General features: G+C 42.9%; 1 protein-coding gene across 1 annotated transcript in view; it reads right to left on the bottom strand.

Annotated features, from left to right (window-relative positions):
- Positions 1 to 838: 838 nt before the first annotated feature.
- Positions 839 to 13,692, bottom strand: part of bahcc1b (BAH domain and coiled-coil containing 1b) — a gene marked incomplete at its 5' end in the record, with an annotated part of 50,869 nt that continues 38,015 nt past the window's right edge. Inside the window, 16 exons of the mRNA XM_079261086.1 lie at positions 839 to 1,509; positions 1,936 to 2,172; positions 2,713 to 4,145; positions 4,740 to 4,877; positions 4,968 to 5,075; positions 5,160 to 5,268; positions 5,363 to 5,438; positions 6,141 to 6,258; positions 6,475 to 6,649; positions 8,173 to 8,411; positions 8,661 to 8,825; positions 9,965 to 10,132; positions 10,227 to 10,401; positions 10,541 to 10,619; positions 13,114 to 13,218; positions 13,494 to 13,630. Of these exons, the coding sequence (XP_079117212.1) occupies positions 1,300 to 1,509; positions 1,936 to 2,172; positions 2,713 to 4,145; positions 4,740 to 4,877; positions 4,968 to 5,075; positions 5,160 to 5,268; positions 5,363 to 5,438; positions 6,141 to 6,258; positions 6,475 to 6,649; positions 8,173 to 8,411; positions 8,661 to 8,825; positions 9,965 to 10,132; positions 10,227 to 10,401; positions 10,541 to 10,619; positions 13,114 to 13,218; positions 13,494 to 13,630 (3,672 nt within the window). The 3' untranslated portion in view covers positions 839 to 1,299. The remainder of the gene's footprint in view (positions 1,510 to 1,935; positions 2,173 to 2,712; positions 4,146 to 4,739; positions 4,878 to 4,967; positions 5,076 to 5,159; positions 5,269 to 5,362; positions 5,439 to 6,140; positions 6,259 to 6,474; positions 6,650 to 8,172; positions 8,412 to 8,660; positions 8,826 to 9,964; positions 10,133 to 10,226; positions 10,402 to 10,540; positions 10,620 to 13,113; positions 13,219 to 13,493; positions 13,631 to 13,692) is intronic.

Raw genomic sequence — 13,692 nt, 5'->3', positions numbered from 1 at the left:
AGGGTAATGCACATTCTAAATCAAACGTGAAAAAAAAGGAAAAAGACTACTGGACACATGTAAAAAAGACCTTGTTTTTTTCATATTTCCTTATAAAAACCAAAATATCCCAAATAACTTTTCTACAAATTCTCCATTCAATGATTACAACCATAAAGTTGTTACATCAGTCGCAGAGTTTGACCCAAAATCCAAACTTCGAATCCCGTTCAGTGCATTGAGAGAGAAACATAACTCCACCTCCTACGCTCTGCTATAACCCCCAACCCACCCACCACCCTAAAAAATCTAAATAAAATAATCTTCTCTGTAAAAGAAACAAGAAACAAGAACAAATATATATGTATAGTATTTACATTGGCTTATTCTACATGGAGTGTTGTACAAAGCGCACACTCTTACTCATGTACACATATGCACACACAGCTCAAATAAACAATCCTACTGCCTATACATGTGTCTTCGCACCCGGACAGCAGGATACGAGAGAGGTATTGATGTGTATGGCTTGAAAGGAGAAAAACATTGTTCCGTGTTTATGTCGCAAGGACTAAGAACTACATGTTAAGTACTGGATTGATTAATTGCAGTATCGCACATCTTGGTGCACACAAGCATGCCCACACCCACTGTAGAAACACACACACACAGGCATTAAAGCACTATTTACTTAGAGCTCATTAAATGCCAAAACGGGATCATCACAGCCACTCTGCAAAAACACATACATGAATTTAAACACAGTCCATTACAGTGTTTATTGGTCCTGTTGGGGATCTCTCAATCAGTATCATCATAGTCGGACTACCAGTATAAAATCATTAAAAACCATCAAAACCAGTATGGTTTACAGAAAGTCTCTCCTTACCATACTGTCTCTCCTGCTCTCGGAGTCTTTGTTCAGAAGGCCAAGCGTGCTGCCCTTCCTTCATTACACCACCAAGCTACTCCACTCCAAAGTGCTCATGTCATTGGTTTCTCAACTTTCATGTTGCCGTTACAAGACAGCCACAGGGGAGGCTAAAAACTCCTACTGTGACAGGGAGCCTCTGTCTACATCTGCTAAAGAGGTCAAATCTGGCATGGATCAGACTTTTCCTCAGAACAAACAGGACTCCTGTAAGTGCCACCATTTTCAGGCTTTATCCAACAGCTCCTTCAGCTGTGAGGAGCAAATCAGGAAGCAGATCTAAAAAATCTTTGTCTTGATTTGCTTTGATCCTCTGCTCTCTGTTGAAGGACCAGGCTAGAACTCCAGGGACCAGGTCGCTTTTTGGGTTTCTCTTCTGGATGATGGAGCTAGGGCAAGATGACCATGCCGTCTGCGCTAATCAGCTGGCCTGTGGTTGGTTCGTAAGTTCCCGCCAGGTAGAACAGGTCATTGGCTGCGCTGCCTGGCTTCCGTTCACGTAACAGGTGGTCATATTCAGCCTTACTGACCACCTGGCAACAATGTGAGATGGTCTGCACATCATTCTCGTCTTCATGGCTCGATTGATACAAGGCATTCTGATGGAGTAAAAAAAAACATTAAGAACTTAGAGACAAAACAACTGAAATATTGCTTTTGTCGTTACCATCACGCTTGATTTTGTGTTTGTATGGCAGCATGTTTATTATTAGCTTCACTCCTTTCATTGAGATTTTTCATTAATGTGTTTAAAGTGGTTGTTGATGCTCAGTTTTGTTCCCAACAACACATTCTTGTTGCTGAAATCAATGTAAAACACACAGGTTTCTGTGCAGGGAGGATTTTTCCTGGGAAAGACCATTGTAACACCTCAGACTAATAGTTGAGAACTTTAAATGTTATGGTGGAAGTTCACTGTTCGTATCAGATAGGAATTTAAAAAAAAAAAAAAACATCAACATTATGCAGTATTTATAACTTGTCTTTCCAGTTTAGAAATCATCCTTGCACTTTCTCGTCTTTACCTTGCCATCTCTGTGTCGCTTCCCCAAGCGAGTTTCCTCGGGGTGGTAAAACCACTTGACCCTGACCACCATGCTGGAGCTCCATGACTCCCAGAGGCTCTCCACTCTGCCCACATAGGGCAGCTGGGGCCGGCCAGGTGACAGAAACACAGCGCAGTCTCCGACACGCACCACCTCCTTGCCCCGCATGATGGCCTTGTAGAAAAGCTTACGGGCTTTACCTTTCAGACCTCTCCTCTGCCAAGGAAAGATAAAATATTATTTTCACTTGCTTTATTTAGCATAAGACTTAGCTCACTGCCATTATTATAGGGATAAATGTGATTTTTTTTTTTTTGTGTGGCTTTTTTTCTAATTCCAAAACATTTGCTAGTTTATTGATGATATTACAGTCAGTTTAAGATCAGGCTATATTTACATACTATTTAAATCACAAAGTAAAATGTATTTCTCAACAGTAATATTAAACACACTAGTTTAATTGATTTGAGGAATAGTGTCGTAGAAGTCACTCTAGCTTATGCAACCATGATTTGTAGGTACATATAACTTCTTTAGATCTATTAACTGCACATTTAAGTTGACAGATTTCTGTTTACAAAGTAAATATTGTGACAAAATTGAGCATGAGGGAGGCGACGGTTGCTAAAACTGTTTAGCCTCAGGATTGCAACTTGATGGTCATGACAACATTTCAGTCATGTATCATACAAAACAAAACTCTTTAACATCATAGTAGGTAAAGAAAAATATAAAAAGAAACTCATATTGTCTTACCTGTGTGGGGTTGCCAGACCATTTCCAAAGCTGGTGCCCAGGCAGCATAGAAGTCATGTTGGGAAGGGAGTCAGGGGAAGACATCCTCTGCTTTTTAGCCATTGGCAGGTCCTTGGAGGCAGATTTCATCTGCTGGCCCACAGGGCTGCTTTGGCTTTGATTGTGGCTATTAGGATTACAGTCTTTCCTTTTTAGCGGTGCCTTAGCCGTGCTGCTGTTAGCCATCATAGTTCCTTTTGACAAGTATTCCTTCCTGTCTTCTCCTCTGTCAGTCTTCACCTTTGACCCTCCAACAGCCATGCTGCCTTTGGCCACATAGCCATGAGCTGGGGCTGAAGATGAGGAGGAGGAATTGGAGGTGGTAGGGTCAGGAGTCCGAAGGTCAGAGTTCACGCTCTGCCTGTTTTTGTGTTTGTCCTGCTGGAGAAGAGCACGGCGCAGCAGCACAGAGGAGGACTCTTCATCAGAGGAGTAGGAGGAGTCATTATCTGAGGAACACAGGGAAGAGGAGGAAATAGAGCCAGAGGAAGAAGAGGAGGACGACGATGAGGAGAAGCAGATGGAGGGACGGGACAGAAAACGACCACCCCGATGGGATGTGACAGCTGCTCTTCTCCGTGCTTCTTGACCATCATCCTCATCGTCCTCATCCAATTCAGAGTAGGAGCTGGGGCAGTCGCTGGCGTAGTCCAAACTGTAATCCCCTCCCTGTACTTCAAGACCAGCAGAGTGAAGATCCTTCCTGAGAGGTGGAACGCCCTTCAGAAGAGCCTCAGGCTGAGCCCTAAGACCGTCTCTTTCCCCTCCTCCCTTCTTGCCATCTCGCACCAGCAGGGAAGGTTGAATGTACCGTAGTGGTGCCCCCACAGAAGAGACGCTTTTTAGTCCTCGGCCTCCAGCTCCTCCAAGTCGAAGCAAAGCTTTGCCATTCTTAGTTTTAGGAGAGGTCACTCCTTCATGGTCAAGCTTTACTAAGAAGTGTTTCCTGTCACGCTCACTCACAGGCTTACGGCTACCAGCTGCCATCGCCATAGTGACAGATGAGGAGCAGGAGGACTCCCGGAGCACCATGGAAGCTATGTTGCTAACTTGTCTTCCAACTCCAGAGGTTCCACCATTCCCAAAGGCAGAGTATCCATTAGCAATGCTACTGAATGAGTCAACTTCAAAAGGAGAACCAAAAATGCTTTTGACAGGGGTTGGTAGTGCTGGAGAGTGTGAGGCAGGTCGGTGAAACAACCCTAAGTCTCGCTCTTGAATCTTCTTCTGACTCTTACGGGACGTTCCATTAAACAGGAAGAAGTCAACTGGTGGCCTCTTCTTGGGTGCGGACCAGTTCAATAATGAATTGTTGACTTTTGTTACAGTGTCCATTACTGGAGTTGGTATGCTGGTTGGTTTGGGCACAGAGTGAATTTTTTTGGGTCTGCCAACTGGAAAAGGAGTCAGAAAGAGAACAGGGTGGAGGATGAGTCAATATGAATTTATGGTGAAACTAAAGGCTTTGGTGAAACTTAACCTCTATCTCTTCAATCTTAACCTACTTTCAACATATCCATTACTAAAACCACAACAAACCTGCTAAACTTGTCTCTGTCTCGCAACATCATTACTGTCACTTTGAGTTTGAGATGAGTTACACCAATGTTGCCTAACTTCACAAAGGACACGGATGACACTCCATAAAATCATGATTAATGTGGTTATATGGAGGGTAAACGGCAGGCTGCAAGCAAGTAATCTTAATTTATGAGTTTTCCAGTTTATGTACCTGCTCACTTGGAGGCATCTGATAAGGGCTGACGGTTACAACTGTAAATGAGGCCTTGTCTTGGGGATTATGGTATTGCCTGAGGGGCTACTTGTCTGTATGTATGAATGTATGTTGGAGTTAAACTAGTCTGTCTTAAACAACATGTACTGACTGGTACAACAATAGTATTTTGCACAGTTCATAAATAAGAAGTTTAAGTCACTGTTTTCTTGGCACAGACATCAGAGTGGTCCATTTGCTTCCTTTTCCCTACCTGGTCTTTTTTCCTGGAGCTTTCCTCCTGTCTCCTCGTTGGCTGGTTTCTCTGTAGGGATGTCCTTTTTCTCCAGGGTGGAACTTGGTCTACCTCGACGACCAGGCGAGATCAGGAGAACTGGAGAAGATTCAGCACCTAACATAAAAAAGATGCTTGGTTTACAGCAGTCTTATTTTTTTTCCCCCACTTTTGTCTTGCCATCATGCTTCACAAAACTGTACTCACAACAGATTTGGTATCCCGGGGGAAGAAGTCTGATGTTAGCAAGAGAGATCCTTCCTCTGTCTCCATCGTCAAACTCCACCATCACACTGCCTTCCTTCTCCTCCTCACCTGGACCACAACACATAAGAGAAAATTAGTTGAGGATCCTCAGTCAATGAACTTGAAGTGAGGTTGTTAGTATATGTAGCTTACCGCGGTGGACGTATCCAGGGTAAAGGCAGCGAGAACGTTCGCTCCAATAGGCACAAACTCTTGTCCCTGTGGTCAGGATGGCCTCAGTCTGGGGTCGCACATCCAGTACCTAGAAACAAAAAAATGTCACAAAAATGTATTTAAAAGAAAGATACCTTTCACAGATCGGCAAAATACCATAAAGGCAACATGACGTAACTTACAGCTTCCTGTAGTAGCTGCTCCAGTGAGTAAATCCTGGGGCGATTTCCTCGCTCACCTTCGATGACAACACTGAATCTGAGAGAAAAAATGAATGAATTATTGAATGAAAGAATGAATGAAAGAACGAACGAATGAACAAACGAACAAATGAATGAATGAATAAACGAATGATTTTGTAATGTGCCCAACTTAATTTTTTAACCTCAAAAACCCAGAATGAACTGGGAACAAGAGACTACTATACTAGAAATAAATTTACTCGGCTACTTGGCTCTACTGTAGCGCCATACACCCTTCTTTTCAACCCACCACTCCACATTGAAAAAACATCCTTTAAATGACAGTGGCAGTGCATTTTTTCGTGGCTAAACATGTTCTGTTTTCAGGGGATGTGTTGGCTCCTTTGTCATCTACAAGTGACTTCAAAGTTGCAACAATATCTTATTATTCCTCTGTTTGGTAAGGAGTTATGTGATTGTTGTCATCTTTCTAGACATCTAACTTAATTTAATCAAAGTTTTGATTATTTTATGTATTTGGAGCCCTACTCTCCAAGGTTTTTGCACAGAATCTGGGAAAACAAGGTGGTAAGTCACTCAAATTTGTGATGTTTCATACAGTACTTATAAAAATATTAAAAAATATAATTTAAGTTGCTTTAACTATGGTTATGGGTCACATGTGTCATGAGCCTTAAAAAAAAAACATGGTAGAAATCACTATACTGCTTCACAGTGTTAATGTGTCTGGAAGAACAACAGGAAAGTGGGGTCTTACATGTCAGGCAGGTCCAGGGTTTGAACACAGGCAGCGTACAAAAGCTCATCCTCCTTAGAGATAAGGATCTTCAGCCCGTCTACCAACATCTCTTTACTTAACACACAGTTTGGCAGTGCTGAGGACAGAAGGTGGATTTGAAAGATGAATGGATGGATGGAGCAGATAAAAGGTGAGATATATATCATCTGTGACAGTGCTGAATCATTGCAATGTGATGAACCGAACTGATACAATAAAGGAAAAACAGTGTTTTGTATGCAAAAGTGAAAAGAATGCATTAAAACTTGCTTGAGTGTGTAATAATGAATGATGTGTCAGTGTTTATGCCTACCAGGTATTCTGCAAGGCATGTTGGGAGGAAGATGTGTCAGAGACTTATCCTTCAACCCTTCCTCCTCCTCATCCTCTTCTTCTTCGCCCTCAGAGAAGCTGCTGTCTTCATCCAAGCGAAAGCCATCATTAGCTGCAAAGCTCTGTAAGAGTCGACTCACAGCGTGTCCCTTTTCCTGAGTGGGAAAGAGGACGTGACATCAGTGGGCTGAAAGCAGGATATGATTTCATTTCACGATGAATTAACTGTAAACAAAACCTGCAGGCGACTGAATCGAATATGTTTCAGTTTGGTTTGACTAATATGTCAGTGAAATGCAACTGCAGGCACCAACACCTCCTGTAATATGATGCTTCAATTAAGCCTCCAGTTCACCTGGAGGTTAGAGGTCACAGCCAGTGATAACTGACTGGATTTCAGCTTATTGTTGAAGGACGCTTCACTTCTGGTTGACGTTCACACACACACACACACACACACACACACACACACACACACACACACACACACACACACACACACACACACACACACACACACACACACACACACACACACACACACATACACATACACACTTTGGTTACAACCCAACTCAGGACCAGTTTAAGCCAGTCTATGCAAGGATGACAGATGAGTGATGATGGAAAGTCAGCTCGCCCAACAGGTTCCTGCTTGCATTTAGGCTTTCCAAAGAAGAGATCATAATAATCAGTGTATGAAAGATTATGTGTGTGAGGAGGGTTTCTCTTGGAGTTTTCCACATTAAGAAACCATATATTTTAATGACAGAAGTTTCATCCCCAGAGGGCATGGATGGTTATTTACTGTTAGTACTCGCGTGTATGAGTAAGCATGCATAAGTGTGTGTAGGTTTATGGCCAAAGATTATCTTAATATTTCTTCTATTTGGATTGGAGTTATGTTTTGGACATTCCCAAATGATGATTCAAAGGCAAAAGCAACCCCAGGCCTTTTTTCACAATTAAGTAAATATGTTTAACCGACAGCAAATAAAGCGAACCTGTCATCTGTGAGGAGAGTTGGTGTACATACAATATATTCCGATAACAAAAATAAATTTGACAAAGGGACTGATTTACAGCTGGTGTTAAGCATCTATCCATAAGGGAGCAGAAGTTATTAGTTGGTGCAGAGCTGTCACACTTCCTGGTAGGGTGTGGTTAATTTTAACAAGGAGTAAAAGTGACGTGAGGACCTTTATAAATTCTTCTTTTTGTCTCTCTTTAAAAACATATTTATATTCAGTTAAAGTTTAAAAGGAGTAAACTTTCTTTTTGTATTTTTGTCAGTGTTTCAGTCAGTATCTCTACCTCACCACTGCCACTGCTGGCTTTGGAACAAACAAGAACTTCTATTTTCTCATGAACTCGCTTCAAAAGTAGAGCAACTGTGTGACAGCAGTAATTTATGGCCATACTAATTATGTAACCTTTCCATTACACCTCTTAAAGAGGCAGTTGTCTAACTTTCCCCTCTCAATTACACTTCTGTGAGAATGATTAAGGAAAAAACGGCTAGAAGGAACACCAATTTGGTGTCCATTACATTGTCACAATATTAACAACAAATAATTTCAGATTTCCTGCTGTAACAAGACGTTTTATGTTATTTTTTTTAAATATAAATCTTGACTGTAGTGTTTAACTGTAAGTCTCTCCACTGCAATGCAATTACCTTTCCTCGTAAGCTTTGTACTGTAGAGATCTTCCTCTCATCGTCTTTGCAAGTTTGAGTCAGAGCTTGATGATTTCTGTAGCTGTCACCAAAGCTGCAGCCCACTGGCAACACACCCCAGCCGGGCAGAGAAGCTCTGTTAGTGCCTGGGTGGTCTGGACGTTCCCTCTCTAAGCTGGCGAGGCTCGTCTTCCTGGGAACTCTCCTCTGGAAATCTGTATAAGGCGAGCCCTCCATGCCTGGTGATGAAGAGGGGGCAACATGGAAATCAAAAACTATGATTAGAAGTTGTGCTTTTTGTGTCAGAAGAGGCGAAGATACAGAAAAAACAAGAGGAGGGAAAGTAAGGAGAGGGTTAGGGGTTATACCAAGTCTCTACACTCTTACTTTACATTGAACTTAGAAATAAAGAAAAAAGTCAACATGGCGCAAGTTATGATTACCATATAACCACAGCAAATTTAAAAGTAATGTATGAAATATCTCACCAGGAGGTCCTGGTCTTTTGCTCCTGACTTTCTGGTTTGCTTGAAGCTTGGAGGACTGCGATGAAAAGGACACAGTCCCAGCAGGGTTTGCAGGAGCTTCTTTAGAGGATGAGCTAATCTTGATGTCACTGGCTCCATCTTCACTATCATAGCTGCCGTCCTCCTCTGTCAGATTCCAACATCAGTATGATCAGTCAGAGCGCCTCAAGTGATTTATATGTAAACAGTGTTAACAGCCAGCGCTCACTTGATGAGATGTATTGACAGCAAGCTATCGAGAGTCCCTTGCATCTATGCAACAGCTCACACGCCTGTGGCTAAACTTGTGTAATCATGACAGCCTTAAAATATTTTAGGAGGGTTTAAGGAGGGGGATATTTTGTTCTAGATCAATATCTATGGAGAAAAGCTGCTTTAATGGCAGTAGTATAATTCGCTGCTTAATTCTTAATTGTAGAAGCAAATGTTGACACACATGCGCTGCATGAACACACAAACAGATTATTATTGGCAGCTGTGTGTTGCTGACTGTGGGGGTCGCGTCGGGTGTCGACACATCTCTGACACACTTGTCACTTACATGGCATTCTCGTCAACACTTTCCCTCAGACACACACACACTCACACACATTCAACTACAATGTCCCCATGCCATCAAGGCCACGGGAATAATCCAATCCTAGAGTTTTCCTTAAGTTTTGTTAGCTCAATATCAGACCGTACGGTGAAAAGAAAAAAAGTTAGGATGGGTGTGATTGTTTCTCTTCAATTCAAAGCCTCCAAAGAAGGCTTTTTCACGAGGCTGGAGATAAGGAAGAAGAGCGGTGGGGGGGTAGGTGTGACATTCTGGAAGAGGCCGGAACAGGCTCACGTTACAATGCTTGGATGAGGGGCAAGGGGTGGCTGCGCTGCATGCCTGTGGCAAGTCGTTAACGGTTTTAACAGTGTGACAGACGAGCTGGGAAGTGAGAGAGGGCCCCCGATGAAGGCAGACATCTCACTTTCAGATGTTTCATTTGCACAGACAGATCCACACAGATGCACACTCACAGAGAAATCTCACACTGAATGGTCGATGTTCATCAGCCCGTTAGCCAAATTTGCACTGCTTGACTCAGATGATTAAATGCCTGAACACCCTACCTCGTATACAGTACAACATGCAGGTTGCTTTGTTCTACAAAGTTTTTATCTAAAATTAGCTCATAAGTCGCCAAAGAAAAAAGCTGAATTGTTTAAATTGTGTATTTAATTTCATCATAATAAAGGTTATAATAATTGGCAAAAGATCAACAGGAACTCACCGTGATCTGAGCTCTCACTGTCGCTCTTCTCTTCCCGCACATTGTTTTTCTCAGATGCCTGGTTGTCCTTGAGATGAGCTCTGTTATGGTTGATGCCCAGCAACACTTTGGGTTTTCGACCCCTCTTCCTCTTTACAGTTTGATCAACGGACCGGTCCTGTTGCAGGTCTGAGAGATTAACAGAAAAGCAAAGTTTGTTTTTTTTACATGGAACAACATGGCTGAAACTAATGCAGTGCATGTATGCATTCTGTTTCCCCACCTTTTCCTCCTTGTCTGTAGTGACTCTTTGTGGGGTCTTCCTCACTGCTGTGCAGCACGCCTGCTGACGATGCATCACGCTGGGCTACAGCCTTCTGCTTCAACTGGGTCACACGCCTGGCCAACCTGGAGCTCAGGGCGGTGGGTCGACCTCTGTGCTTACAGCGAGCTTTCATCTGTGCAGAGAGAGCAAAACAACTAATTATGGACCCATTTCTTTTCTGCTAATTGAAATATCCAGGAAAAAGAAAAAAGCTGCAGGAAGTGGTTGCCTGTGTTTGTGGATAAACTGGGAGACTCAGCAGTAGGACTGACCTGTGCAGAGCTGATGCTGTTGAAGTTGTGGTTGGACACTGAATTCCTGTTTTTTTCTACCAACAAATTCAGCCCAGCCCTAAAATAAAATAAAAAAATATATATATAATCAAATAAAGCAAGGAATAAATAAGAATTTATACATTAAACACATTCCAGAAAAAGCTCAAGGATGTTAGTCCCTCATTTGCTTTTCTGCTCTTTTCTTCCTAGTTTCACTTCCATCTCTGGTGGGTTCTTTCATTGTTTCCCACTCCTCCCCAATATCTAATCTCTTTGATGAGTCAAGAGACAGGTTTTGACGACCGTCTCCACAGCCTGACGGCAAACACAGAAATATTCAGTGGTCGTGCGAATATGAAACTCAGCTGAATCATCACATAAAAGGGTAAGAATTATCTGGTGTGAAGAAGCTGCACTGGAGAAGAGAGAAAGGGAAGGAGCAGGAGAGCAACTGAGGAGCGGGGGAGGGAAAGAAACTGAGAGAGAGAGATGAAGCAGTCTCAGGGGAGTCTGTCCGTTGACCGGAGCTTCAGGGCTCAATCGATAAACACTAACCTCTATCGAACACTACTCCTCCCTCCCTCTTATTCTCTCTGTCCTTCCTTCACTGCCTGCATGGGCTCTTACACCACAGGCAGCCTACACACACACACACACACACACATACACACACACTATGCTAGCAGCTGGTGTCTGAAGCAGGTGAATCCTATATTCCCACAGAGGGAAGGTTTGGCTCTCAGCATCTCTGTTCCCAGGAGAGGAGGAGAGGAGGAGTCTGTACATCTAGACCACATCTCTCAGATACAGTACGTCCCCTTGGCTCACAGTTCAATGCAACATTTTAAGATTCTTACTCAGTTGGGTTTGACTGAAACTCTTCATGCAAGATCATTCTTCTACACTAAATATAACACATTTAGTACATTTTTCTTTATTGCCTTTTGACTTTGTTACTTTTAATGTTGTAAAGTGTGCTTGGGGATCTGGAAAGGTGCTTTTAAATAAAAGGCGTGATTATTATTACGACATTACACATTCTAATAGTACACACAAACGTATTGAAGCACTTTGTGCTTTTGGCCTTTGTTAAAATGACATAATGGAATTTCACCACAGTGATTCTGTTGAACTGAAACTTTTTGTTTCAGTATGACTGCACATCACTTCCAGTTTGTTGTGTTATAACGGCAATAAACCCATCTGAAAATAACTGGAAAGCGAACTGCAAGTTCAGACACAAAGCATTATACTGTATTAAATGGTGTAAATGTTCATTGTTTTAAAAACTGTGTTGAAAACCCAGAAGTCATCATAAGTGAGAAAGCAAGCAGAGTTTTACTATGACTACACAAATCTCTTCTGGAAGGCATCACCTCCTGCATTATTATCCTTATTTGAAGGATTTGACTTGTTTTTTTTTTTTTAGTTTTTAATGATGGCAGCCTTTTCACCTTGCGTTCAACTGTGACTATGCTTTTGCCTCCAGATCACTTGACTCCATTCAGGGAATCCCGTGGCTGACTGGGGGCAAAATCTCTGAAGCTGGCTGGAGGCTATTATATATTAGCTCATCGTGATGTGAATTCTTAGGCATTTGTCTGCATTGCTTGTGTATTAAGAAAAGCAGTCCATTTAGTTTGCGAGATTACTGTTCCTCATCATCTCTCACTCTGTTGACAGTGTATTTCACCCTCCCAGCCCTCATGAGAAGATGAAAGCGTAAACAAATGATACATCGCTTGTTAATAACAACAGAAATGCTGCTCAGGCACGTAGAGATCGGCTTCGCTAATTAAACAAGTTCTCTGTGTGTGTGTATATGTGCACCGGCATGTTATGACTAAAGGCTTTCATTGTCATTTTCATTAGCGCTTTCTAATCATGGTAACCGTGACAAACCTTGAGTTTCTCTAATCATTTTTATCAAGGCGAAGGGTGCACATGCTAACAGAGGTGGGGCATCGTGAGAAAACACATCTATCGCTGTGAGTGCTGAATATCAGCTGTGTGTAAGTATGTGTGTGCCAGCATTAATGTTTGCACGTCGAAGGTGTTAAAAAAAAAAAAGTGTGGTTGTGTACGGCAGCGTATGTGGGGGGGGGGGGGGGGGGGGGGGGGGGGGGGGGTTGGCTCATTTATCACTGTAATAACTGTACATCAAGACTTTGTCCAGATGTGTTAATATATGCTGGAGGTTCACATGGAATCAGGACATAATCAATACAAGTGATAAATATGATTAAAAGTGATTAATGGTGATTAATGAAGCCCTCATCTCCATTACCCTCTCTCATTAAAAATCAAACACATCTCACAGCTTAAGCTGCATAAGCCATTGTGTGTCTGCGTGCCTGTGTGTGTGTGTGTGTGTGTGTGTGTGTGAGCAGCTCTTTCCAGAGCCCAATCAAGCAAATCATCAGCTATAGAGCATTTGAATCAATTCAACTGAAGAAGAACTTCTTGAAAATCAACTGTGCCTTTCACTAAAAACACAAACAGAAATCAGGATGAATGAGCTGGGCTTGCCAATCACACTGATTATACTGACGCAGTGTCAGAGCACTGACCTGAGTCTTTTGGAGCTCTCTGTAGAAGCTGGGCCAGGGGTGGACTTGCGTTTGCGGGGGCGGCCCGGCCCCCGGCGAGCAGGGCTGCGAGATGTCTCGTCTTTCCTGCAGGGAGGAAGACAAAAAGGAAGAACGGGAAGGAGAGAGAGAGAGAGATTAAAGATGCAGTCAGGACAGCAGGAGAAATCAGGAAAAGGGGGGGGGGGGGGGGGGGGGGGGGGGATTCGGCTACAGGTCAAACCGCATTAACTATGAGTGGTCAGCAAGTCCTGATAAATCAGAGGAATGCAGCATGAAAGCAGAACTGTGAATGTTGGAATGCACAATTCAGTGACACAAAGAGATGTGTGTGTAGGTGTGTGTGTGTCGTCTCTGCTCACTGGTGGTCGTGTTTCCTCTGTAGTTTCGCCAGCTCTCTCTGTTTCTCTTTGTAGCGGCGCTGTAGCTCAGCCAGCTGGACACGCATGGCCAGCTCTTCCCCTCCCATCGTCTCCATGGACCCCTTCACCGGGCACACCTGACAGGCACACAAACACACACAAAGCAGAGGAATTTAAATGCTGAACACAAACTTCACTT

This window comes from Telmatherina bonti (assembly GCF_933228915.1).
Source record: "Telmatherina bonti genome assembly, chromosome: 21".
NCBI lineage: Eukaryota > Metazoa > Chordata > Actinopteri > Atheriniformes > Telmatherinidae > Telmatherina > Telmatherina bonti.
Note: the sequence above shows the minus strand (reverse complement) of the source record. Positions and strands in the feature narration are given on the sequence as shown.